At 41.7% G+C, this 26,948-nt stretch overlaps 1 protein-coding gene across 1 annotated transcript; it reads left to right on the plus strand.

Annotated features, from left to right (window-relative positions):
- Positions 1-15,731, plus strand: ATP6AP1L (ATPase H+ transporting accessory protein 1 like). The gene is made up of 7 exons (XM_040541452.1): positions 1-400; positions 6,612-6,652; positions 7,298-7,359; positions 9,012-9,253; positions 12,580-12,630; positions 13,633-13,876; positions 15,406-15,731. Exons 1-7 carry the CDS (start codon positions 171-173, stop codon positions 15,706-15,708), a joined length of 1,173 nt encoding a protein of 390 aa, XP_040397386.1. The 5' UTR covers positions 1-170; the 3' UTR covers positions 15,709-15,731.
- Positions 15,732-26,948: the final 11,217 nt, after the last annotated feature.

Consider the following 26,948-nt stretch of genomic DNA (forward strand, 5'->3'; position numbering starts at 1 on the left):
ACCTGTTTTTGTTTTTCTTGAGCAGACATGTCACATCCTGATACAATTTCCCCCAAAACCAGTAATCTTCCTTTCACAGGGGTGTGGAACGTGCCCACAGTTGGCGCCTGGAGCCAGTGTAAGTAAATCCGAGCACACGAAGACTTTCTCCCGTGGGTACCAGTGCAGTGATGGAGTGGCAAATGCTGCCTGCCATTGGTTGCATCCGCAGTCCATCACTCAGCCAGGGCGTGCAGGGCTGCCCGGCTCCCCCCGAGCCGAGAGGAGCAGATGTGCTTGGTGTGGAGGGACCAGCTCTCTTCCCCATGGAAAGAAACACGGCTGTTAGCTTCTTACTGCTCTTCTTATGTGGGGGGCTCTCGGTGTCTGTGGAGCAAATGCTTGCAACAATGGATGGCAGGTGAGTAGCTGAGTGCTTGTCGATTAGCTGTGTTGGTGAAGTTGAGTGCGTGTTTTAAGTGCTGTCATTTATTTGTGTTGTGTGGAAGCAGATTTGTTTGCAGTTCAGAATGTTTGGAAGGGCATGGTTTTAATTTTCCTTCCAGGTTTGAAAACACATGGGACTAATACAGAATTTATTCTAGAGCCTATGCTGCATAAAAATGTAACTCTAAAACAATTTTATATATAACACTAAAAATGGTTTAAAAATTAATGTTTTCTGAGCATCTGTGTTACATTACATTTTAATGATTCTCTCACTCTGACTTTCCCTGGTCTATATAAAAACAGACTTATAAATAGAATAACAGTGAAGGTGTGAAAAGTACTTCAAGAAACATAGGTGCTAAAATATTCTACTCATATAGAATGCATATTCAAAATGTGAATTCAACATTGCAAAAAAAAAAACACTTAAAATTATGAAATTACTAGAGATTTGCATTCATCATTGTTTTTAATGACATTTCTTTCTTTAGTGAAGTATAAATAGGAAGCCCAAATCAGAGCAAGAGCAAGAGGATTTTCTAAAGGCAAGCACTGTAAAAGTGAAAATAGTCTAAACTGTATTAGTTGAATCATGCTCCAAAGTCACTAAAAACACATGGATCAAATATGCTGATGAAGATCACAGCTGGCATAAAATCTGTGCATTTAAGGCAAGAAGGACATGTGGTGATTTGCTTAAGCTTGTATTAAGAGAGATGGTAGTCAGTTACCAATAAGCGCTGCAATATGTTTTCATTTAAATAGATTACTTGGTGCTCTTCTCTGCCAGTTTTCAGATTTGTTAGTGCCTTATAATAACTGCACTTTTCTGCAATCAGATGAAGATTTGAGAGAAACAAAGCAGTGAAATGTTACATAAACTTTATTCTAATAAAAATTAAGAAATTTAGTTGTGATCCTGATGCCATTGAATTGAATGGGAATTTAGCCTTTGCATTCAGTGGAAGTGAGATCATACCTGCAATCTGCTAGAATTTCTGTGAGCTCATTTTCGTTATTTATATTAAAAACAAATGCTTGAGATTCTTGTCAGTTCTGATTCTGTTCAAACATAGATCAAACCACAATACACAGTACATTATAAAATAATTATGCAAATCTGTCTGACTGCATCCCATCAGAGATGAGGCTACCAAAATTAGACACTGAATACTTAAATTCTATAAAGAGACCCAGGCTTTGTAGGTGTTTATTAATGATATAACTTTAAATTTAAAAGATGCATTTTAAATTTAATAACATTTTTTGTTAGGAACGTTTCTTAGAAGAAACTAGATTTTGCCCTGAATCCGAGCTCTCAGACTTGCATTTCTAGTTTAATAACTTCAGAGAAATTACTTATGAGCAATGTCCCTACAATGTTCCATTGTTCTCCAACTAAATACTTCATAAATTATTGAAAGTAGTTCAGCAGTCAGTGAGGTAGTCTGCAGCTGGACAGCATTAATAATAGAGTGATACTTCTGGAGTAAATACTACAGTAGAGTATCTTTTGCCATCTGATGTGGTTTGTGAGAGTAGCAATAGGAAGAGTAAAAGATGGCTATGAATCTGGCTTCCCTTAAACCATTTAACAGACGGCATGAAAACTACCTATATGGCTTGCACACTTGGTTACAGTTGAGTGCCAGGTTTATTCAGTTGGCTCACTTCAGTGGCCAAAAGAGTACTCTTCAAGGGCTGGCGTCTATATGAACTTTTTCAGATAAACAAACTAGACTTTGTTATCTTATGTAGATGGATAATGTTATCTGGTAAGAGGGAATTTACACTTCTTTATACTTATAATCTCGTTTAATTGGGTTTTACATAGTGATTAGTCATCCCAGTGCTTTGTATTAGGGCTAAGCCAATTTCATATGGGTTCCTGACATACTTAGAATGGTAAATTCAACATACAGCATACCTGTTTGAGTGTATCTGGGCTAGTTACTTACTGATTGTTAAGGAAATATGTCAGTCATCGAAGCATACACTATGTGTGTGATTGAAGTTGAAGTTGTTATAGGGTAGAATGGCCAAAAAAAATGCACATTTAAAAGTCTAGCCTATATTTGGGTTTGCTAAAAATGGTTTTCTCTTCCTTATTTGTAGGCACTCTTTGCTGATAGTTTTGCAGGCAGTGGAGAAGAAAGCTCTAGCTAGGGCTAGCTAGCGCAGGTTTCCTGTCTCCCATTAATGTAGATAACATTTTTATATATACAAGGGAATACATATTTTTATTGTGTTGTTATTTTCCCTTTTTTTTTTACAACGCTTTTATCTATGAAGCATGCTTCATCAGAGGGCAAAGCTGCCAGAGGTCACCTGTCAGTTCCCCAGCTCGCCTTTGGTTGGAAAGGTTGCTGATCTGACAGCAGGGTGGTTATTGAAGGCCACCCATTTCTGTCACAGATGACATGCTTCTGTGACACCTCAGGGGTGTAAGTGTCAAAGGCATTTGATGGACCTGATAAAATCAACATTAGTGTGTGCCTGCTCAGAGACAAGGTGGTAATTCTTCCCTTATGCCACTGATATGCTGTATGGGCCATAGTGATTGGGCTGTACCAGGACAACACAAACTCTGCAAGCATTGACTTGATGGCTTTTCAACTCCTTTCTGTAAGGGGGTTTCACGTGATGTGCTGGGTGTAAGGAGGCAGCTGGCATTGCTGATGAATGGGGTAATAAACAGGAGTACTCTTGCCTAAACTATTGCCTCCTAAGTCGAGGCTCTTCACTTGCGTGCTTTTACAGGCCTCCCAGATGTGTGCCACGTGGCTGACAGTATTTGTCATACCGTGGTACTTAGCAGTGGTTCCTGGGTCACTGTCTCCACTGCATTCCTCATAAAAGCATGAATATTTCATCAGCTGTGCACAGTCATCTATATTTGAGTACCTTCATGCTGAGATAAGAAACGTGGCATTTGTTGAGGAGCATCATGGCTGTGCATTGCTATGGTGTACTGCATAGGAAGTAAAGGAGTCAAATTGTATTGTCACAGGCTCCTCACCTGACCCTCATGGTCTGTGTGGAGTGTTTGTAACTATTCTGTTCAGAGTATAACCCCACAAAGGTTTGTGCTATGATTATACCTCATATATTCATTGCGTGCTCTCCCGAAGGCTTGAAGTTGCTTATCAATTAGTATTCCTCAAGGTGAACCTATTCAGCACGACCATGGTGTTAGCATTATCCCAGATGGGAGTTAAGTAATGTTTATTTTTATAATCGACAATCAAAAACCAAAAACAACCCTTCCTCTTTCCAGAGCAACAGAAGAACCTTTCAAGTCAAGTAACAAAGTGAACTGAAGTATGCAATTTCATCTGTCTCCTCTCATCGTAATGTGTTAAGTCTGCTTGCCTCAGCATGGCAATTTCCAAAATGGAATAATGGGCCTTGAGCTTTTAACTAAGCATGTGCAGGGAAGATAACTGTATAACTAAGAATAATTAAATATATATAGATATAACTAAAGGTAACTTAAGTTTTTATAACAAAATAATTCACATTAATTCCTTTTTGTTGTGCCTCATTTTTATAACTATTGTCAAGAAAAAATGCCCAGATGAACTGTTGCCTTCTCTGTCCTGAAGGCGCAATCTGTCATGAAAGACTAGAAAAGAAAATTATGGTGGGGTCAAATTGCAAAGACCATGTTCTTAATCACTAAGAAACTTAAGAGAGAGCTTTGCCTGGGCAAGAGAACAAAATCTGGTCTGTTGTAGTCATCTCTTGTGACAGCCAGTTCTCCATGGCAGAAGTTTTCTTTCCTTGGACTGGACTCTTGGAAGTGTTGAAGTCTGCTGTGTGTTCTGATGGTGGCATTCTGGTGGAGCTTGGGCTATAGTGAGCCTTAGGTAAGAAAAGGTCTTTATGCATCTCAGTGGGATCCTGCTGCAGTTACAGTTTCCAAGTTTGCTCTGGGATTATGCTCTTCATTGCTCTGCTTTGGTGGGCACAGCACAAGGCCTCTGCTCCTGCTCCTTCCAATGGGTTAAATAAAAAAAAGGGCTCATGACTAGGTCATGGGCAGGCAGATAAGGGGACTACAATGTATCCAACCAGTCCTTTTTTAGGTATCTATCAAAATGGGAGTCATTCCCACCTGTCTTTGAGGGCTGTGGGACCTGCGAGCTGCCTCAAGGCCTCAGCTCAGCGCCAAGCCTTGGCTCCAGGAGGGTGGTGGGGAGACCAGGCCCGCATGGAAGTGCACAGTCTCCTTGAAGTCTCTGGGCTTTAACAGCTCTTGGCTGAGGGAAGAATTGGGGTCACTGTGTGTAATTAAAACTGCCAAACTGATTTTAAACAGTGTCGTCTACATTGAACTTGCTTTCGAACATAAGATCTTTTCAAGGTTCTTTCAGCTCAGATTAAAGTCACTGGTGTGGGGGCTGCGGAGCTTAGCTGTCTTTTTGCACTCTGTCACATTTTCTCTGGAGACTGTCTTCTGTTCTATTGCCTTGGTTGCTGAAGGGGCTGAGCATCCTGTCTGATTCTCTGGAACCAAGTTGCTCGTCAGACCTGGTGTTTGGTGACAAAGTGACAAGCCGGGATATGGACTCCACTCACTTTTGTCTCTTTTGCCTTGTGGGTTTGAGGAGCTTGCAGAGGGCCACAGCTGATTTGTTCTTGGCAGCACAGAATATGCCTGTGAAAAGATGTTCTCACTGGAGAGGCACCGATCAGAAGAAAGAGCCTCCTGCCCTTCTGAACCATGAGCATAAGCAAGATATTGACTGAGAAATCTGGGCTTTGCTGAAGTTGGTAGATTTTCCATGGATTTCAGGCAAGTCAGGTTCAGTAGGATCAAATTCCCTTTCTGACAGAGCTGCTTGGGCATGACAGCAAGCAGGGCAGGCTTTGAGGCTGCTCTATGTTTCTCTTTTGGTGGCAATATGATGCTCTGACTCACTCCTGCTTGCCATTAGGGATGCTGTGGTGGCAATTAGGTTGGTGTTGCTCCCGCTTGAAGTCCTTCCATGTTCTGGTCTTTGCATGCATGTTTTCAAGTATTTTACTTTTGTAGTGGGTTTGAAATCTGTTAAGAAAGCAAGAAAAGAACACAGAAGCACATTCCCATGTGAAGTGGCCGTGAGGAAAGTCCTATCCTCTGCCTCTCTTGTGCCTGGAGGCACTGAAGGCAGTGCTTGAAAAGCTCCTGCAGGAATATACTGTGAGTGTGGGAGGGCTGCTGGCCAGTGTGCCGACCTGCTGCGGAGTGCTGGAGGTGGGTGTGAGAGTGGACATGCTGCATCAGATAGGCAGATCAATCCACTGTAAAGAGCTGCAGGTGCTGAGGAAGCTGCCGTGGTGTGGAGAGGGCAGGAGGGGTTGTGAAGGTGTTCCCTGTGACTCAAAAAGTGGAGCCTGGTCCTAATGGAGGGCCCGTTGGTGATGTGAGTAAATTTGCTGGACTTGATTCTCCAGCTCAGGAAAGCAGGTCTTATTTACATCAGCTCAAGACATCTTTCAGAAAATCAGAGAAAAAAAAAGAAAATCAAAGGATGAAAATTTTGTGAGCCTGATAATTGTCAGCTGATACGTGCTTCACTTGCTCCCTGCCTTGCAGTTGACTTCCATGGGGTTTGAGATTGTTTGGAGCCCTTCAGGAGCTGTCTTTAGATGTCTGTATGTCTAGGCTTAAGGCGTGTTAGCCTGATATACTTACTCTGTCCTGGAGCACTTGGATGTGCTGCTCCTGATCCCCAGCGGGGCCTGGGGTGGGTGCAGTGCTATCCTGGTTCACCCTGCTTTTGGGCTGGAAGTGTTTCAGTCCCTCTCATCCAGAGCATCTGGAAGGCTGCTCTGCATCTACCAGACAGTGCTGGTAGGTAGGTGCTGCTGCCTGTGGTCTCTGGGAGCAGGCACAGCCCGCTGGTGGGTGTGGAAGAGTACAGGAGGGATCATCTTCGGTTGATATGGTAAGGACATGGGAATGCCTGAGAGGGAAATCCACCTCAAGAACCTCTGAAAATGAGGTATTTTTAGCCTGCGTATACTGTCTCTAGGATTGCCTTGCCCTGTTCCTGTGACATTAACCAGCCAAGGATCTGAGTTACATTTTGAGTGTTTTATTGGTTGAAAGAAGCAACAGGAGCTCTTCCTAATAAACTTGCTGCAGACTTCAAATCCAGATTCTGTACAGTAAATATTTTTCTCTTCTCTTCTAGTTCACATGTGTTTTCAGATCAAGATACTCTGCAAAATACTGGTAAGGCTTTCAGTGGGCTGAATGCCTGGATGTTGTCTTCGTTAGTGCAGTTTTTTCATCCCAGGTGTTGCTTCTATTGGTATTTAGTGACTGTTCTGTCAAAAGTTTTGTTAAAGCATATCCATGTTTAACAGATACTCTTTAAGGGATTTGCCTGGTTAAAATAATCATGTACTGACTGAGTCTGAGACATAGTGAAAATAGGGAAGGAAGAAGGATTCACTCTTTTTTTTTAACAAATGAAAAAAGTTAATGTTTAAAGGATGGAGCTGTGAGAGTGTCTGTGAAGTGATTTCTCACCTGTGAATCTTCACTCTCCTGGCAACCAGGCAGTCCATGAGTTTATTTGTCAGAGGTTCCCATCTCTGTTCAGTGCAGGGAAAGAAATTCTCTGTAAGGATGGCAAGATATTCAATGAAAATAAGAGGAACCTTGTTATATGATAAAGGTAAACTAAACTGGAAGATGGGTATTTTGAAGGCAATATTTACATCAAGCTAAATACTTCCCAAAACAAAATCAGTTATTCTGAAAAACATATTTTGTGCATGGCTGCTAACTGTTTGCATTGGAACATGCAAAATTATGCTTGTATGAATGATTGAATGTTTTCTTTATAGGCTCATAAAACACTTTCGTCTGCAGGTCGACACTATGGTGGTGGCGTGAAGCCAAAATTCAGTGTAAATCAAGTAGCAATTACACAGGTAATTACAGAAAGAACTGTATCTGTAATCTGTAAGGCATATATATATATTTTTTTGTCATAGCACATAGCAATCTTTAAATTTCTATTATTGAATTAAATAATCTGTTATTTACAAGAAATAGGCAATAAAATTCTCTGAATCATTGTGGTGTGGTACTGATTCACAACATGCATTACAATATGTCTTCTGCTTTTCTGAGAAGTGAGGTGGGACTTCTACTGCCATCTCTTGTGTTTATTGGCACTGGGTTCAGGCACAGGGTCACGTTAAAAGAATCAAATCATACTGTCCATATTCTGTGCAATTCCATTTGACTGCAGTGGCCAGTATTTTGCTTATATTGCTTGGTACCAAAAGAATATCTGAAGCAAAACGTGTTTGTTTAAATTTAGTGGGAGTTATTCCTGAGTCCAGCTTGTAGGTTTTGTTAAAAACTGAGGAAAAGGCTTCCTTGTCAAAAACTCTGCAGTGATACAGCCTAATGTAAATACTTGGTTGATAAAATCTCTTTCATGCATGATCTTACCTTGCTTTCTGCTTGTTGCTGTGAGTACTTACTCATTTTAATTCCTAAAGCAGTCTTGTGCCATATGTAAGGTCAAGTATCAAAAGGGTCTTTCAGGATCTGAGCTGGGAGACGTGATTTACTAATCTTAACAACCAAAAAAACCCATCTCTCTTTAAGCCAAGACAAAGCTTTGGGGCTTAACTGTGTCCTTTCTGGAGCCTGATAAGACGCTGTTTATGACTGAAACACAAAATACCTCTCTTGTTCATATATGATTTGAATTTGCTCAATCATATGGCTTGCAAAACAGCCAGGCAGATGTTACATTTATTGTAATATTCAGCTAGGACATATGTATAGCTGGAAAAGAGTTGATGTCTGGAAATCTTAGTTTGAAATATGAAAATTACTCTTACCTTTTGAAATCCTTTCTGAGCTCTAACTCACTGTCTCAAATTATACTTCCTCACAGCCAAATTGTCCTTCTTTGGCTCAGAATGGATAGTATTTTTTTCTAATGTCCACAGAGGACATAGAATGTGTAGTTCCCAGGATTCAGTCTACTGATTCTGGAAAGGCAGAGATCTACACTTGAGCCATCCTGTCGTTACCAAGGGCCAAACTGTCTGCAGGTAGATTTAAGCATTTTTTTTTTTCACCTGAACAGCTGCCTAATGTGCTTTCTGCATGGTAGGCTGTCCTTAGCCCTGGCTAAGTTCTCTTTACTGTGTTGCAGTAGTAAGTGCAGCTGCCCTAGAGGGTGTTATGCTGCGGTGAGCAGCTTGTGGTTCTAGCATTGCTTCAACTTTTGATATTGGGCAGCTTTGTGTGTGCTGGAGTGAGACAGGAGCATGCCAAAAATATCATTTTCCCCAGTGATACTATGCTAGAGCAACTAGAAGAACAAATCTAACTTATATTGGCTCTCTGGGCAGTCATGCTGGAGCTACAGGTCTGTATGGTGCACTACCAGTGCCAGGGTAGGAAGGGGCTTGCTAGAGACCTCTCTGCTTTCTCAGTTCAGTACTGCTGCGGCTGAGAACTTGCTCCAAATGGGTTTTCCAAGTGCTGACCTTACTTATTGTGGTAGGATGGAGAGTAACTCCTGAAATACCCACTGGTCTTCTGTGTGTTTGATCAGGTTGTCAGCTACAACTTGAGCAGGAAAGGACAGCTAGAAAGAGCATCCTGGAGGCCGTTCACTCACAGCCACTACAGCCCTCTTAACGTCACAGTTAATGGCACACCCTGCATTCTCTTCTGGGCCAAGAGGATCATGATTAAGTTTGAAAACCACACGCAGCTGGATTTGACTGAGAAGACATTTGGTGTCCATGCAACAGTGGATGTTGGAGATTCAAACTGCAGTGAAGACAATGCAATGTAAGCTGCTAGTGAAACTAGTACCAGATAACAACTCTAGTAAACAAGTACTGAAGGAACAAGCCTTGTAATATCTGGTATCGAGCCCTGGTACCTCAGGGGCAAGCTCCTTCCTACAATGGCCTGACATTGCAGGCAGCAAGGCAGCATGGGTTTTATACTCTCAGATCCACATATTTAGAAACAGAGTTAGGTAGCCCCAGGTCCCAGGATGTGATTTGTGAGTTGCTGAATCTGAAAGGTGAATTCACTAGAGGCTTGTGTGTGACCTGAAGGGTCTCCAAAAACCTGAAATCTGCATCCCAGTCTGTCACGCATTAGTTCAGCACAAACAGTTCAATGCCTTGCTCCTGCCTAACGTGAGTGAGAATATATATAAACCTAACTAGATCCCAAATCCTCCAATCCCCCGGCCATACTAGACAGGCATGTAGGTTTTTTTTTTTTTTTTTTTTTTTTTTAATCTCCTCTGTAGTGTACCCTAAAACTTCCCTTCCTCCATGTACTGTACTGTTTGGCTCCACGTCTTATACCAGGTTGCTGATTCGATTCTCGTAGTCTAAAAATTAGGCAGTGAATACCTAACTTGGCATTTGCTGAATTTTCTTCAGAGTGTATAGTGCTCTGTTTTGGGTTTATTGCTAAAACAGCAGTGACTCATGTTTCAGCTGTTGGTGAACATTGCATGGTGTTGAGGCTTTCTTTTTTTCACACTTTGCCTCGCAAGTGAGTAGGTTGTGATTTGGCAAGAGGCTGGGAGGGGACACAGCCTGGGCAGCTGACCAAAGCTGGCTAAAGGGGTACCCCTGCCATACAATATCATGCTCAGCAAAAAAAAAACAGGGTAGTGGAAGAAGTGGGTAGGAATTTTGTCTCCTGAGGTGGCCATTGCAGGAGTCTGGCTGGGCATTGGTCTGCTCATGGGACATGGGGAGTGATTGCCTTTGCATATCTCGATTTTCACCCCTCTGTCCTTCATTTATTGAACTCTGTCTTGACCCACAAGCTTTCTCTCTTTGTATTTTCTCCTGTCCCACTGAAGTGGGGATGGACAGTGAGTGGGGCTTAGCTGCTGTCTGTGGTCGACCCGCCACAGGACTTGCTTGATGCATTGTGTTTGAAGATATTTGGAATTTATAGAACACACCATACATTAAAAAAAGCTACAAGAAGAATCAGGAAACTGAACTCTACAGGATGCCCTTGGCATGCCTTCTATCAGTGTAAAAACCATATCTGATGTTTGATCTCAAAATCTGTGAGTCCAGAGTGATTTTATCTGCTACATCTGATCTTATAATTCTTTCTTTCATATTCTTTTAGTAGTCTCAAAATAGGGACACGGGTACTAAAGGCAGGCAGGACCTTGATGCTTTGTTTGAAGCTGAGGTTGAAAGTTTTTTGCTTGTGTCAAGAGACGTACTCTGACTAGTGAGCCTTTCCTCCTCTGTCCTGCAGAGAGAGGAAAATGCTACACCTTCACAATGGTGACGCTTTCTTACATGTTCTATGCTTGGCTTGTTTGGGATACCTAGAGAAAATACTAGTCTTAGTGACCTCAGCTCTTTGAACGTTAAACAGCGCCGGTCCCAATACTGACCCCTGAGGAACACCACTTATCACTGATCTCCACCTGGACATTGAGCCGTTGACCACAACTGAGTATGACCATCCAGTCAATTCCTTATCCACCGTGTGGCCCACCTGTCAAATCCATGTCTCTCCAATTTAGAGACAAGGATGTCATGGGGACAGTGTCAAATGCTTTGCACAAGTCCAGGTAGATGACATCAGTTGCTCTTCCCCTATCCCCCATTGCTGTAACCCCATCATAGGAGGTCACCAGATTTGTCAGGCAAGATCTGCCCTTAGTGAAGCCATGTTGGCTGTCACCAGTCACCTCCTTATTTTCCATGTCCCTTAGCATAGTTTCCAGGAGGATCTGCTCCGTGATCTTGCTGGGCACAGAGGTGAGACTGACTGATCTATAGTTACCCTGGTCTCCTTTTCTCCCTTTTTTAAAAATGGGGGTTATGTTTCTCCTTTTCCAGTCAGTGAGAACTTCACTGGACTGCCACGGCTTCTCAGATATGATGGATAGTGGCTTACCAACTTAGGCAGTGGATTATCTGGCTGAGTACTCACATGATGAACTGCCCTGTTTTTCTCACCCCAGAAAAGTCTCTTAAACTTTTCTCATCTCCAGCCTTCTTTGTTAAGACAACCCTCTGTTGTGGCTTTAGATTAGCTTTCAAGCTGCTTTATACTGTCTGATCAATGCAGAGTAGCTGGAGCCAGGACATGGCCCCAAATGCATATGCATTTGCCATGTAAATATAGTAAACCAGCCTGTGGGGTTTCTTTTTATTTATTTATTTATTTATTTTAAGCACCAAGTTATGGATCAGGCAGCTATGTATTTTCCTGTGTCTAATCCTCATCTGTGATATTTCTATCCTTAGTCCATGATTTCCCTTTTTAATAAAACAAGGGATGGTCTAGATTCAGTGTGTGTGGACTTACTGGAACAGTGTTAGTCAAGGTATGAAAAGACATCTAGATGTTGTATGAAATCATATATCTAGCTATTTGTTTTGTTTTGTTCTTCAGCATTAGGTTCAAAAAGTCTTTCAAATGCTGCATGGTTTCACTATGTTCCATCTACATAGTGCTTCAGTGCATTAACTCCTGAGATGGTAAAGAGTTGTTGGAGAATGCATATGGAGCCTCATGTCCTAATTTACAATGAACCTGCTAGTGCCTTTCCCTCTAGTAAACTTAAGATGCCCATGTTGACTGTACATAAGCTTTGTAGACCTACCTCACAGGCAGTGCATTTTTATTGCTCTATTGATGCACGTGTGAAATTTGAACTCAAAAACCATATGGATTTGTTATGCTCTAGTACCTAAAAAGAGGAGGATTATGTGGCTGTTTGTGTGTAGCTCTTTTTAATGACATACACTGGTGATACGCGATTAAGAGATTGTATTATAGATTAGCCTTGTTGACTTGAGAAGGAGAACAGAGATCAAATAAAACCATTTATCAACCAACGTTGGAAACAGTGGTATGTATGTCAAAAATTGATCTTTCAGTTCTGTTGTTTCTGGATAGTCTAGGCCTCATTCAAATTAACAGATGAACTACTGTATTTAATTGGACGAAGTTGTAATCACTTAACTTTTTTTTTTTTTTGTACTGACTTTAAAGGTATACTGAGTAAAAGGTTTTAAATATGACTCTACTTAATCTTTTGTGGTGTTTCTTCTCTTAAGACTTCTGAAGTTTTTATCTAGCCTGACATTACTTGTTTTTTGACCCAGGCTTTCTCTGAAGTTTGGAGATATTGACAATCTAAAGGGACTTGTTATTAGGTAAGTTATGTGCTAAAGCAAAATATTATGTAATCACATGTTAGTATCTATTGTTATGCAGTTGCTTGTGTGATTTTGGAGGGGAGAGTTTATATAAGTAAAAATAACCTGACAGAACTGTTGATTATATGATATGTTGATCTAGTGGGAGGTGTTCCTGCTCAAGGCAGGGGGATTGGAACTAGATGATCTGTAGTGGTCCTTTCCAACCCAAACCTTTCTATGATTTTATGATATAATCAAGACACTTGCATTTAATAGGGCTGCCATTTGCTTGGCTATTCTGTTTTATTGAGGCATTTCTTCTTCTATGTTTGATTTTCTACTCATGAGAGGAGTTGACATCATTTTATTTGAGTAGAATCTTCCCAAGTTACTGACAGTAAACTAATAGTGTGGGCTGCACAGGCATCAGATTGTGACCTAATTTATGTATGCTTCTCAGTGGTTGAAGAAAACAGTATTTCCTGATAAATAATTTCATGTGATTATGTGTTTCATGTTTTACCAAGACTGCAAGCATAAACTGAGTGTGTATTGGATCATATCACTATAGCCTTTGTTCTTCCACACCTCATCTGCTCTTTCCAACTTAGTGTGTCATATTTAAAGTTTAGGCCACACAAGCATTTAGGGGTATGTATTGTAACTGACAGTGTTCTCTGTGATGCCAGTAGTCTGCTCTGGGACTGTATGAAATTAAAATATACAGAGACCAATAAATATGCTGTAACGTAGGTAACAAAAGTGAAGTTTTCCATAAGAAGTGTTTAGTATACTTGGCATGAGCAACATATTTCACACCTTAAGTGTTCAGGAGCAAATTCTCATTAACATCAATAATACTCTTTTTACTTGTGGACTTTGGGTCATGTTCCAAAGTGATCACTGGAGTCTTGAGGAAGTGATTGTCTGATTGTCAGATTGTTTGACATGAACTTAATGTTTCCCACTCTTAGGCTTGTTATCTTATTCATCTTTCTTCCCATACAATATTTTCAGATTCTTACTAACAACCAGCTATTACCAGCTGTCTGTTCAGAACTGGTTCAGTGTACAGAGACTACAGCTTCTTTACAACCACTCCGTACTGGCGACATTTAATGCAACCAGAATATATGCGCCGGCAAGTTACTCCTTCCACTGTGAACATGTGAGCAGCTTGCAGAGATATGATGCACTCCTGATACCCAGCTCTGCAAATGATGTTTCAAAGCTTTGGGAAGTCACTTTTATTGATTTCCAGGTAAGGTGGAATTAAGCCAAATGGATCCCATAGGCAGACTGATGGGAAATTCTGCACTTAAGTGCCAAGGAACTATAGCGACCTCCCATGTACAGTTTACAGGATCTCCATAGAACATCAAACAGAAATTGAATAGAAATGAAAATTTAAATTATTGTAGTTGTTCTCCTGTCAAAGGAGATGTAGGGCTATATAGATTTTCTGTAGTTTCTTGCTAGGGTTTCCCTTTAGTGAGGGAAGTGAATTTAACTGTCAATATTAGATGTCTCTGAGCTGGGCTCTTAAAACCTAACAACAACAGCATCAGTCACCAAGTATGGGATTCATCTCACTTAACTTTTGAAGACTGGGATTTTTAACCTTTTGCCCTGGTTACAGTCACCTCAGTCTGCCTCTAAAGCCAGTGGATAATTCCTCTGACTCATCTTAAGTCCTTATTTTAGGATGAGATTAATAATGATCTGAAGGTGCCTGTATTTTGATATTCGGCAATAATTGAGCCTAAGATGACAGGGCTAGGATGCCTTGCTTTTAGATACCTAAGTTTTAGGGGATGGATCCCACCCCAAAGTGCCTGATATCCCTGACTGAACTGTGTACTTCTCTAGCTCACCATCATTACAATGCATAAGGAATGTTTCGCTGCCCAGAGCTGACTATTTCACATCAGACTCTGAGGTCTGTGAAGAAGGATCTTTTGTAACATCCATAGGTCCCAATTTATTTTTCTCCTTCAGGGGCAAGAAAATAAAAAAAAAACAAAAACTTTGGCAGGAAGAAAATCCTTTTAGTGAAGGAAAAGCAAAATAAGTATGTAGGTAAATAAATGCAGAGACATGGGACTTGTGTTGGTAAATAGCTGAAAAAGGTGACTGGGGGAGAAAGTTGACCCCTTTTTTCTCCCATGTGATAAATGCCCATGGACCCATTTTAGTGAAGGAGACAGTCCTTGAGTGTGAACTGGTAAACTTCGTGTTAATACTGAAGCCACAAGTAAAACTTAGTGGTATTGGCTATAGTTGAATGCAACTTCATGTAATTTAGTTGATTCACTGCCATGTGCTACACACCAGAATCTGATAATAAAAAATATAATATTATGGTAGGCAATTAAGCATGCATCCTTGTTTGGTGCACTGAAGTTTATGCAGTTTGAAACAGAGAGTCTGGAGATTCTTAACATGCATTCTTAACATCTGAAAATGCACGATAAACTAGAAAGGTATGGTACCATACTTACAATTAAATGTGACTGGGCTATCAAGAGACATCATAGAAGGCTTTGTTTAAAATAAAAACTGCAAATCCTTTGGGCAGCAGAGTGAGGGGGTTTAGAATAACTGGCGTTTTCTGGAAGACTGACTTGGATAAATTCTGAGCATTAACTCCAGCTAGCACAGCTCGACATAATTTTGTAACATGATATTAAATTAAAAATTCTTACTGGCACCAGAGAAAATTCATGAAATTGTTTGTAAGCAGCACAGCAAATACTTTGTTTAACATGAGCTCTTTTGTTCTCTTTGTAGATTCAAGGCTTTAACATTCAAGAAGGACATTTTGCCTATGCAAAAGATTGTGCATCTTTTTTCTCTCCAGCAATTCTTATGGGATTGGTTATGTCACTGATTCTGCTGCTGGTTCTTGCCTATGCTCTTCATATGTTGATTCACCTCAAATCTCTTGATAGGCACTATGAATGCAAAGCTTCTCCTGCCTATTTTGTACAAATGAAAGACAATGACATGGGGGATGAGAAAGAGCCGCTGAGAAGCAATGGAAATGAGTCCTATGAACTTAGAAACCAACAGCTCTGTAAAATCTATATTTAGCAGTATGCATCTGTCTCAGTGAGACAGTGAAAGTGTTTTTTTTTTCATTTTTTTTGGGTTATGTTCTATGTAGTTTTTGCAAATTTTTCACCAACTGATGAAAAGAAAAATAAGTAGCAGATAGTCTATACAAATATCTGTCTATTTTTATTGATAGCCATCTCAAAGATTCCTTTGAAGGCAAGACAAGAGGAAAAAGGTTCCAATATGAGTAAGAGGTTTCATGTGATAGGAGTTTATTCCTGTAGTACAAAAACAAAATGCATACGTTTGCAGCTAGCTTACCAAGTCCTGAAGAGAAGAATCAGTATTGGAGCTTTTGAAGTTAAATAAAATTACAAATAATTAAATGAAAATCTCTTGTCTCATTCTTACAGACGGTGAGATTTTTCTTGGTTTTGTAATTGCTTCATCCACTCTGCTTTGTGGCCTGACAAAATGGCATTCATTCCTTTTCCAGCATATGTTTTCCTTATATTTCATTCAGACATTTCAAATTAGGTCCTTTCTCTTTGCCCTCCTGAACTTCTTCTCCTTCTTTGAAGTCTTCAGAGCCACATAAACTGTGTATTACCCACTACACTAATGAAACAGTGATGCCTGTGGTACAGAAGCATTGTGATACTTTTCTGTAAGCTGGAGGCTCACCATAAGGATCTGGTAGGAGAGGAGTAGACATCTGGTCAAAGGCTTACCCTTAACTTCCCAGCTCAATGTTATGCTAAAAGAAGGATTATGAGCAATATATCCTGTAATTCTAGGTTAATTTCTTTTCTATCAAATCCCTGTGGTATTCCTTGAAAATTTTACCTGAATGGATATATGTAGTGCTAAAACTGAAAAAATATTTATAAGCATGTTGGGGGTGGAGGCTCCCCAACAGTGGAAAGGGTACTGTGACATTCCTCCCGAGCACTGAAGATATTGTCTTCCCGTGAATCCTTTCTTCTGTTATAGTCAGAGTCTAGGAACTCCAAGTTAGCCTGTCATTTAGCCCTGACTCCTAGCAAGGAAGAATCTAGTAATGTACTAACAGTAGTGCTTTCAGGGCACAAGTGATACAGAATCCAGCATGTTAGAAAACCTTTTGCAAAACCAGATTTAGTAAGCCTTTTCCAATTTTAAATAATAGAGCTAATTAGTTGTTTGTGGTCTTTGTAAACTATACTGCAATGCTCATTAAACACCTTGAGAGATGTCCAAAGACCTCCTATTTACTAGCACAGATGACATGCAGACTAGACGTGGAGTCTGAAGCAGTTTGTTGATTTAGGAAGGCACTTCAGAGGGAAAAAAAATCATCTTTGAACTGTAACCAGATGTAGGAGACAAGCTTCTGGGGACTTGGCAGGGTTGCCTGTGGCCAGTTACTGCCAAACATGATGTGTTTCATAAAGGCAACAAGCAAAAACATGAATGTCTGGGAAGCTAAACGAGAATAAGATCTGGAGATGCAAATGAAAGAACATGCCATTCTTCATGGGGTGGTGAAACACTCCTTGGCTTGGTCCCCCTTCCTCACACACATGGTGATGACAGATGTAGGTTGATGGCAATGTTAACGTGAGTTCAGGATGCCATTCCTAATTGGTGATGTTCCTCAGAATTTGAGGAGCAGTGCTGTTGTGCCTGGGGTTTACTTGCCTGTCAGGCAATAAAGAAATGACGCTAATCAGTGGTAACCTGGCTCTCAAAATTACCGTCATTCTCTGATGTGAAATACCCATTCTGCAGAGCTGTGCATGGCTTTGGGCATGGCAGCATTTGCTAAACTTCTCTGAGGCACGTGTGCTTGCTCACCCTGCAGAGCTCACTTAACCTTCTGGTAAGCATCTGATAATGCTGTAGGTATAATTCCTATCTACTCTGAGAAGATGATTACTGACCATTTCCTTGCATATTTTAAATAGGCAATATTGGTACTGTTGCTGTAAGAGGTTCTTATGACCATGATAAATCAGAAACAAAGGAGCTTCCCTCTCATCATGTCCTCATCTCCTAAACCTCCTTCCCTAGCTATTTTCCTACTCACATGATGTTCCTCTTGCCTTATTCTGGTTTTGAGGGTGGGACATTTTTTGACAGTTTTATGCCCTGGAGACACAGCGCTGCAAATCTCCAGCACATGCCAGTGTAGATTTTTGGTGCAGAATTAAAAGGGGTTTGTGTGTATGTGTTCTTTCAGCTGTAACGCAACTGAACAAGAGAGATGAATTTATACCTGCTACTTGCAAATCAAACTTCATGAGGAAAAGAGAATACAGAGGAAAAAACAGAAGCAGGCAAAAAAAAATTCTCTCCTTTTCTCAGCTTTTCCAAAACCATGTCACAGTTGGTATCATACCCAAAATGTCTGGGGTGGCGGAGTACAGTTAGTAGTTATCTTCTGTCCTTTGGGTCTTTTTATGCTGCAGGCTGACTTGGCCCTGAAAGATGATTGCTCTCTGCCAGGTATGCTCAGTATCATCAAATTTCCACTGGGTGCCAGCAACAGTCAGAAAGGATAATACACCACTAGAGATACACAGACAGGAAATGTAATGTTCAGTCACAGCACTGGAATTACAAAACATATATTTGTAAAGAGTTAATTATGTTTTAGTGGAAAAACAGCACTAGAAGAAAAAAAAATGGCATAAAAGCAAGCACCCATGTTTGAAAAAGACAAAATGTGCTTTTTTGCATTCCTGGTAGGCTGTTTTCCATAAGCGAGATAAACAATCCTTATCAAATGCAGATTTTGGAACAACAGAGGCATTTTATTGCTCTGTTTCTGAAATAGAAAATTCAAGTTAAAATTAACTGTCTGCTACAAGCGATGTGTGCACTAACAGGCTCATTAACAAAAGATAACCCCTTTTTACACGGTCCACACTCTGCATAATTTGGCTGCTGCATCAGAACACAGCTGCCTTTTCAAGCAATGTATGTTCATTCAAACAAAATCCTTATGCATCTTTTCAAAGCTGATTCTCTGTTTCAAACTGAGGGCCTCCTTCACTCCCACTTAAAGTCAGAAGGAAGAGCCTCATCACCTTTGACTGAAGCATGCCCTTAAGTGAAGGACAAATTTCATGGACTCTGCAGCTCTCACTGTGCGATGGTAATACTGAATTGAAGAAATAAATGAATTTGTTTATCACGTTTCAGCTGTCATAGTGCAAATTTTATAGTATATCCCCCTTGCCCCAATGTCAGGCAACTTCACACCTGCAGAAAACCAAGATTTCCATCAGTACATTAAGCATTGTTTGACCTGCAGTGGACTGTTGGTTGGATCACTGGCGTAGGATTTGTGCTCCAGAAGTAAACAAAGCCAAGGTTGCTGTAAAGGTGGAGATAAAACAAGGGTCCACTAACTGGTAAGTAACACTGAATTCCAGCAAAACAGAAGAAATAGCCTTCTTTCGTTCCTTTAAGTTTTTAAAACTGTGGCATTTCCTTCCACTGCTTTAGATGTTAATTCTTACTGTAGCAACAGAGTGAGGCTTTTTGCTTCTTTTGCTTCTGGTATCAGTTAGGGGCTTGTGGGTTTCAGTAATTACCTTTACATAGCAGTGAAGAATTTCCCTGTTATGTTGATGTGAGATTGAAGAAAGCAACAAATACAAAAAGAAGTGTCAGTAGGTCCGTTGGTGTCCTGGCATGCCTGCCGTTGGTCACAGGAAATGTGTCCTTGCTCAAGTAGTAATAAAAAATGCAGTACTGGAAGAATATTGGTACCGAAATGAGAAGAAATCACAGGTTGGTATTCATTTGGTGGTGGACAGAATGGACAAATCCTCTTCTATAGACAGATGCCATGAGTTATGCATCATGCTTTGCTGCATGCATCTCAGATTTGACAGCATTTCTGGAAATGACCTTCAGGGTGAAAGTCTTAACTTTTTATTTGCTCTGAATACAATTCTTTGTCTTTTAAAAGAAAACCACATCACCTTGGGGTTTCAGCATTTCCATTCAGATCTTTTAAGAGAGCTTTTCCTGGGGTACAGCAGTCACTGCGTGGTCACACGGAGGATGCTGTTGCCAGAACATCTCCAGTCCTTCAGCTGGGTGTCAGGGGGTCCGAGCAGAACTTCACCTCCTGTCTTTAGCTTTAAAATGAACATGGCAAGTGGGTAAAAAAGGACTATTCTGCCTGGTGGGTTTGGTCATTCTGGTGTGAGGATGGGACGTGGTCAGCACCAGCTGCTCTGAGCCCCTGCGCTCTCCCAGCACCCTGCCATAGGACCCAGAGCCTGCCTGTCCCCTCTCATTGGCATTGCCATTTCTGCCTCCTCTTCCACCTCTCCCTGTAGTGTGGTGGTTTTTGAGACAGCTTTTCTTGCCCCTGTGCCTGGTGTTTCTGTCAGGTTTTTATTTATGCATTCATTTTTAACTGAGGACTTTAAAAAGGTTTCAGAAAAAGCAGCACAGAAAGAAGGCTTGATTGGGAAAATGGTAGACTGGTGCAGAGGAAATGATTGCCATTTCAGTCCTGAAAAGTTGTATCTAAACATGAATAATAAAGACTCATATTCTTAGCTGCAGCCACTTATTTATGTGTGCAGAAGATAAAGTTGGCAAAAGAACAGTTCCCAAGCAGGAACTGCTTTATTTGGCAGGCTGGCAAAAATAAGACAATCATCTCTCTGTGCGTCATCTCACACAGGAGAATCCTTACTCAGAATCATCGTAAGAAGATCATCCTGCACCCAAAACCAGAACTCTGGGCCAGCATTCCTGTTTGAGTTACTGGTTGCTGTCTGCATGGTATCTTCTCTTAGTAAGCCAGGTAGCAGAAAATTGGTCTTGGCTTCTCTCTGTGACTTCCATAGTTCAACAAACCCTCTGATATTCACATTTTTCGGAATGGGTCTGTTCTTCATCACTGTGTGAATGCTTCTTAAAGTTTCCTCTATTTTCAGTAAGCCTTGGGAAAGGGCATTTAACTGTTGTCTGACAGATCTTAAGTCCAGTTCAAAGACTCCTAGTTCATGGCTTGGTTTGTTTGCTGTAACATTGTTTGACGTTGCAGAACAAAGATCTAAAACCACTTTCAGAGCTGCGCAAACTCTGTTAATAGACAGCCGTTTAATACGAACCATGCTCATTGTAACAAACTCTTCATGAAAATTCAGGATTTGCCCCAGCTGAAGCAACATGTCAAGAGCTATGACTTGCATGTAGCCCAGCTGGTTGGGATGCCATGCCATGTGGTCTTCGAAGCTTGGTTTGCTCGCAGTGGTAGGGTCCAGAGAGGTGAACACACACTGGAAAGCCAGTCTGGGATTGATCATCAAGTCAGCAGGTGCACCATCCAACAGCACCCTCTGTTCCTGTCCTGGACCACTGCTGCTACCTGTCCTCCTGTCTGTGCATGCCTGGAGCACCATTAAGCACAGGTAAATCCTCATCATGGAGCAGCTCTGAAATTAAAATCAACACAAAGCATTTTATTAGAGAAGAACTTGCATCTCTGGAGGAGGCTGAACAAAGTAACCTGCCTAGTGTCTCAGACTTCACAGTAACAGTATATGCTGCATGTGATTTCCAATAAATACATTTTTCCCTGCGTGTAGCATTTCCACAGGCAGTAGTTGATACATTTACAGCTGCTTCTGGAACGGAAAGCAGCAGTAGAGAGAGACAGGAGAGCAGCTATGTCAGTAATTGGCTTTTCCGCAAAGGTGGCTGTCAACACAGGTTAAAGGTTAAGGCTCTGCTGAAAACTCTATTTCTCCATGACAATTGGTTGTTGGCTTCATGGGAACTTACAGCAAAAGCTAAGAAGTGGTGTGCATGTCGTAGCATTTTAGATAAAGGATCAACCTCAGAGGAACAGCCTGTTTACATGAAGTCCTTCATGAGATAAGAAACCAGAAGGAAGTGCTAAACCTTGTATATGAATCTTTGCACTTTTATTCCTTCAACATGATAGCTTATCATTTGTCCAAAAATGTAATTTGTTTCTTCTGAGTCAGAGGTGTACATTTGCTAGAGGCTCATACTGTTTTTGATGCCTAACAAAGAGACTTAATTCCTGAAAATTTAGTAACAGCCTTCCTGAACGTTTTGCATCTGCCTAATTATGTATTTATGTTTTTTTTTTTAAAATTATTATTATTATTTATTTTTTATGGGTTTTATAATTTCTGTAGACCAACATACCCTGTGCTAGTTACCTAAAGACTTGAATTGGTAGTTACAAGTAATTTCTGAGCCTGATTGCAGGTGAGTACTGCTGTTTGGGAACATAAGGGGATAACGATTTAGGATGGAAATCTGCATTGCTTTCTGCCTGCAGCTCTTTTCCATGCTCATTCACTTGTCCTATAACTCTCTCTGTTTATGAATGACAGAGCTTTCTTCATCTTACTGTCAAAACTTCGCAAGCCGTCTTTCTGAATTAACTTGCCAGTGTCCACAATCAGAGCAAGGTGCATTATTTGTTTATTTCAATAGTCCTCCTGAATGCAGAAAGACTCCAGCATGCTCTCAAAAATCACCTTTGGGGCCATGATCCTGCTGTTCCTCCAGCCCTGAGAGAAAACCCTGCCATGAAGGGTGCCAATGCCCGGGGCATCTGGGGGGCTGCCCCTCTAGCCCTGCAGTCCCTCCCTGGGCTGTGAACAGGGACGTCCTTTGGTAAAATAAAATTTCCAAAGAAAGGGTTTCAATGGAGGGAAGGAAGAGCTACTGCTGGACTTTTTTTTTTTTTTTTTTTTAATGCATCCTAGTGAGCTTTTGCATATATGGAGCATTTTGATAACACCATCTAATTGATCACTGCAGCCTTTCTCCTTCTGGTCTTCGGAAAGCGTGGTCTCCTGCTGTTAGCTTGAAGGGCAAGCAAATTGTTCAGAGCCCCAGGAAGAGCAGGAGCACCTTTGGGCTGGCCTCATGCTTTTGGGCTGCCAAGTTGCCTCTGATGTGGCTGGAGTCATGCCAGCTGCCCAGAGAAGCATCAGCTCCACCTTAGCAGGACTAGCACCACCAGAAATGCTTGTATTAAAAACAATGTCTTGAGGAGCACTACTGTTCAGAAACATTCAGTCCTGAACATATGTGGAAGGGGCAGCTGCTGCCTTATACTGAAAGAGCACAGGGTGACTGAGCTTCCATCAGGCTCCGATGGGAGCCTCATGGTGTCAGCTGTGTGGTTTAGGGCAGCCTTGGTTCCTAGCAAGGGGCACAGCCAGGTGTGCTGAGAAACCCATGGGAGGGATCATGCGGAGGATCAGTGTGCACACTGGCCAGTTCTGCTGCTCCACAAATGCCTGCAGAGTGGAGCAGGCTGCTTTTTGGCTTTGAAGAGCAGCTTCCCACAGCCTGAACCTCACCCAGCTCTTATCCTTGAAGCTGCAGTGTTTTTCTGAATCAACAATGCACAGGTTTTTTGCTCTCAGCTGCAAACTTCCATAACAAAATATTAACCAAGGCTTTTCAAGGAATGGAAAAGCTTTGTGCCAGTTATAACTGTACCTTCAAAAACATAAGCCTAAGAGTTCCCAAATTTCTGCTGGCAAGGTTATGTCTTTGTGAAATACAAGTCACTGTCACATTTTAACTTAAACAGACAGAAAAATAATAAAGACAGAAATATCATTCCAACAGCACTGCCACTTTTCAGAGCAAAGAAACCATAATATGCAAAGATGACAAAATTTCAGACCCTAGAGAGAGAAGACAGAAAAGAAGAATAAATGAAGATGGTGAAGAACCCATGACTGAAAATGCAATGCAGAAGTCCTCCAGCCCAGATGTGGTTTGCTCTGCAGGTCTCTCTGAAATGGTTAGATCTGTCCTGGTGTGTCACTGGACAAATCCTTTCCAGTCAGCTCCCTTCTCTCTTCTGTGGTATTGGTGGAAATCCCTAAACTTATTTCCAAAGAGGCATACCCTTGATGCTAATGTTCTTCCATTTCAAATATGCCTGCATTTCATTTGACTTGAAATGGCTTGGCTCCGTGCACTACATGAGAAGGAATTTTAAATCCAGCTGTTCAGCTCCTGTGTCAGCGTGGTTGTTGCCTGTAGTGCCGGCTGGGAATGTTTAGGAGTTGAAATGGTTGATATAAACACTTATACTAAAACTGTTGCCCTGCCAAAATCGCTCGAGACCCACGGTGAGACCTTTGTTCTCAGGGTATGCCATGCAGCTTCTTAAATTTTGCAAGAACTCCACAGAGAAAGGTAAAAAGTCAAAGAATTACACAAATAATCTTACCTTGGCAATGGGAAGATTAGTGGATCACCACTGTAGAGAAAGTGGTGGCAGTGTAAACCGCTCTGAAGGCAGATTTTTCATGTAGTTAAAATGATTGGGAAAAGTTCAGCTCTCCTGACATTCTGCTTAGTGAATTAAATATTACCCTGATAGGAATTTGCGTGGAAGTAGCCGGAGGAGATGTTAAAGCTGTGTCTGAGCACATAGTTGTCTGAATATGTTCTTTGGCCAACTGCTAGAAGAACATTTTTAGGCAATGTTATAATACACTTCTTTTTGTTGTGTTTTGTTTTATAAAGGAATAAACACAAACGCTGGGAGTGAGGCTACCTAATGACAATGGAATGAGGTCTGCATTTGCAGCCTGGTACTTTTTGTTCATCCGGAGCATGACAGCCCTCTGGTGAGCACATCTAACCATTGCAGCCCCGTGGTTAGCAGGGTTTCGGTGCATGTGAGGAATTTAAATAGCGTATAGCCAGCAATATTTACTCTATGTTTCTGACCACCACCTGCTTGTCGGAACTTATCGTTCATTTCATTTGTCGAACTATTACAGAAAAAATATAGCCGGTCGCTAAGGGACTTAGTTTTCCAGCTAAGCCTGTCCAGACATGAGAGAGCACAGAACTGCATCTGAGCAAGCTGTAAGAAAGACATACAGGCAAGCACAGGCATCAGCAAGCTGTCCCAGCCAGGGGGAGTCCCTCGTCTCTTCAAGCCTCACTGATATCAGAACATAGCTAAACATTTCTGTGAACTGAGCAAGTCAAGCCAGAGACTACTGCTATGCTGTTGGTTTAAACGGTGAGACATCACTTCATGTGCCATGTATGCAGGATCTGGGTTTGAAGCTGGACTCTCACTCATTTTTTTTCTCTGCTTCCAAACTAATACTAATGAATGTTTTGTGGTCCATTAAGGAGGCTTAATGCCCGAATTATTTTGGACTAATGAAGTCTTCTTGCTCCCAGGACACACTACAAAGAGGGAACTGGAAATTATGAAGGAAGGTTGGGTAATGTTTCTGAATTGGATTATGGAGAATGAAAGCCCATTCCTGGGCACAGCACAGTCTGCACCCTGACATCTCCAGCACACAGCTGTGATCCAGGCTCATGCACTAGTGCTGGATCTCATGCAGCTGACTCCTGTCCTTCCTGACAGTGGTGTGTGGGCCTCATGCTGCTGCTGGCCAGCTGGGGCTGGAGGTGTGCTGACCAGCCATGCCTGGTGTGTGGTGTCATAGGGCTGGAGAGCATATGCAGTGCTGAAGAACAGACACTCATAAACCACCAAGGCACACCTCTCTCCAAAGTGCCCCTCTAAAGGGAGGGTCGGACCTTAGCTCCAACCTAGTGGCACCAATCTTACTGCCTAGCCGAGTGTGGATCCCCAGCTCTCCCAGCAGGAGACACGAGACTTGTGAAAGGCTCCTGACAGGTGGGACCAGGTGGCACCCCCACTAATGGGCTTGCAGATGGTATGATCTCCATGAGGAGTTGGCTGAGTTTTTTTTTAATCATGATATGAACCAGGACCAGCAAAATGTCACTGCCAGGGTGCAGCCAGGGTGCTCCCTAAGGATTGGGTTGATATCCCATCACCCCTCAGTGAGAAGATTTGAAGGCTTTGGGCTGGGCTGAAACTGGACTTTGGGGTATGGGCAGGGGTGGAGGGGGCTGGTCTGGGATGTGAAGGCCTTTTAGAGCCCTCAGGACCCCTGACGGCTCTCTCTTGCACAACCGTGCTGTTTTACGAAGAATTCCTACCTTAACCTGGGAGGGAAGAACATCTTCAATTCCCTGTTCTTATCAAATGCACAGAAAAATTAAGACTAATCTATACCTAAGCCTCATTAGCCCCTTTTAATTTCCCTGAGAGTCTCATGGTGCAAGGAAACTTCATTGTTTGAAATAAATATTATGGATGTACACTTTTTCTTAAGGTCACACATTTTATCTGACATCTTTGAATTACCAAAAACTTAAATAAAAACTCACAAGAAATCACTGAGTTGTTAGTCCTAGTTCTGTAGGATCTGTCTTGTAAGAAAAAATATAGAAAAATCTGAAATTAATTCTAGTGGGTGAAGCTCAAATAAATTATATTGTTATTGACCCTCCACATCTAATGACCCGGAAAGGTGGCTTTAATTTTTTGTTTAAATCTGTGAACAAAATGGCTTCATTAAGATCAGTTAGTTTGCATATATGTGCTAACAAAAAGACTTCACTGTAGGGGAGGAAAAAGAAAACAACAAACGGCTGAAAAATCAATCCTAAATTCAAGACTGTTAATTTATGGACTGCTTCTCTGACATTGGTTTATCTAAACTTCATCTAGATTTATTTGCCTGTTCTTAGCTAGGGGCACTATTTGTTCTTCCTAACCAGCTTACAATACAGTATGTATTACTAGCAGAGTTTACATGAACTCATATGTTTGAGAGTTATAAAAAATCTTAGATTGCAAATTAAAAAAGTAATTCCAAAAGCTTTAATGTACTCAGGGTTAAGAGCTCTGCAAATTGGCAAAACTGCACTACAGGCAGGTCATGGCCTACTATGGTGACTCCAAGTGGCAAAAGCCACCCTGGCGCTCTGTGGCTCTGTGACGGGTTAAGGTATATTCATAATACTGCCATATTTATATAGTGCACTGTTGTATTGGGGTTATGTGGCAAAGTTTTTGTAGGGGGTTTCAGGGTTGGCCTCTGTGAAGCTGCCCCATGTTAGAGAAGATCTAGCTTGAGCCGGCTCCAAAAGGGACCTGCTGCTGGCCAGAGCTAAGCCATCGGCAATGCTGGTTGGGCCTTTGGGAGAGCAGATTTAAGAAAGGGAAAACAACTGCTGTGCAACAGCATCTGGGAGAGAGAGGAGTGAGCACCAGCCCTGCAGGCCCCCAAGGTGAGTGCAGCAGGAGGGCAGGAGGTGCTCCAGGCAGGCAGCAGCAGTTCCCCTCTGGCCTGTGGAGAGGCCCCTGGTGGAGCAGGCTGTCCTCCTGCAGCCCATGGGTCCCACATGGA

This window comes from Cygnus olor, chromosome Z, assembly GCF_009769625.2.
Source record: "Cygnus olor isolate bCygOlo1 chromosome Z, bCygOlo1.pri.v2, whole genome shotgun sequence".
Classification (NCBI taxonomy): Eukaryota; Metazoa; Chordata; class Aves; order Anseriformes; family Anatidae; genus Cygnus; species Cygnus olor.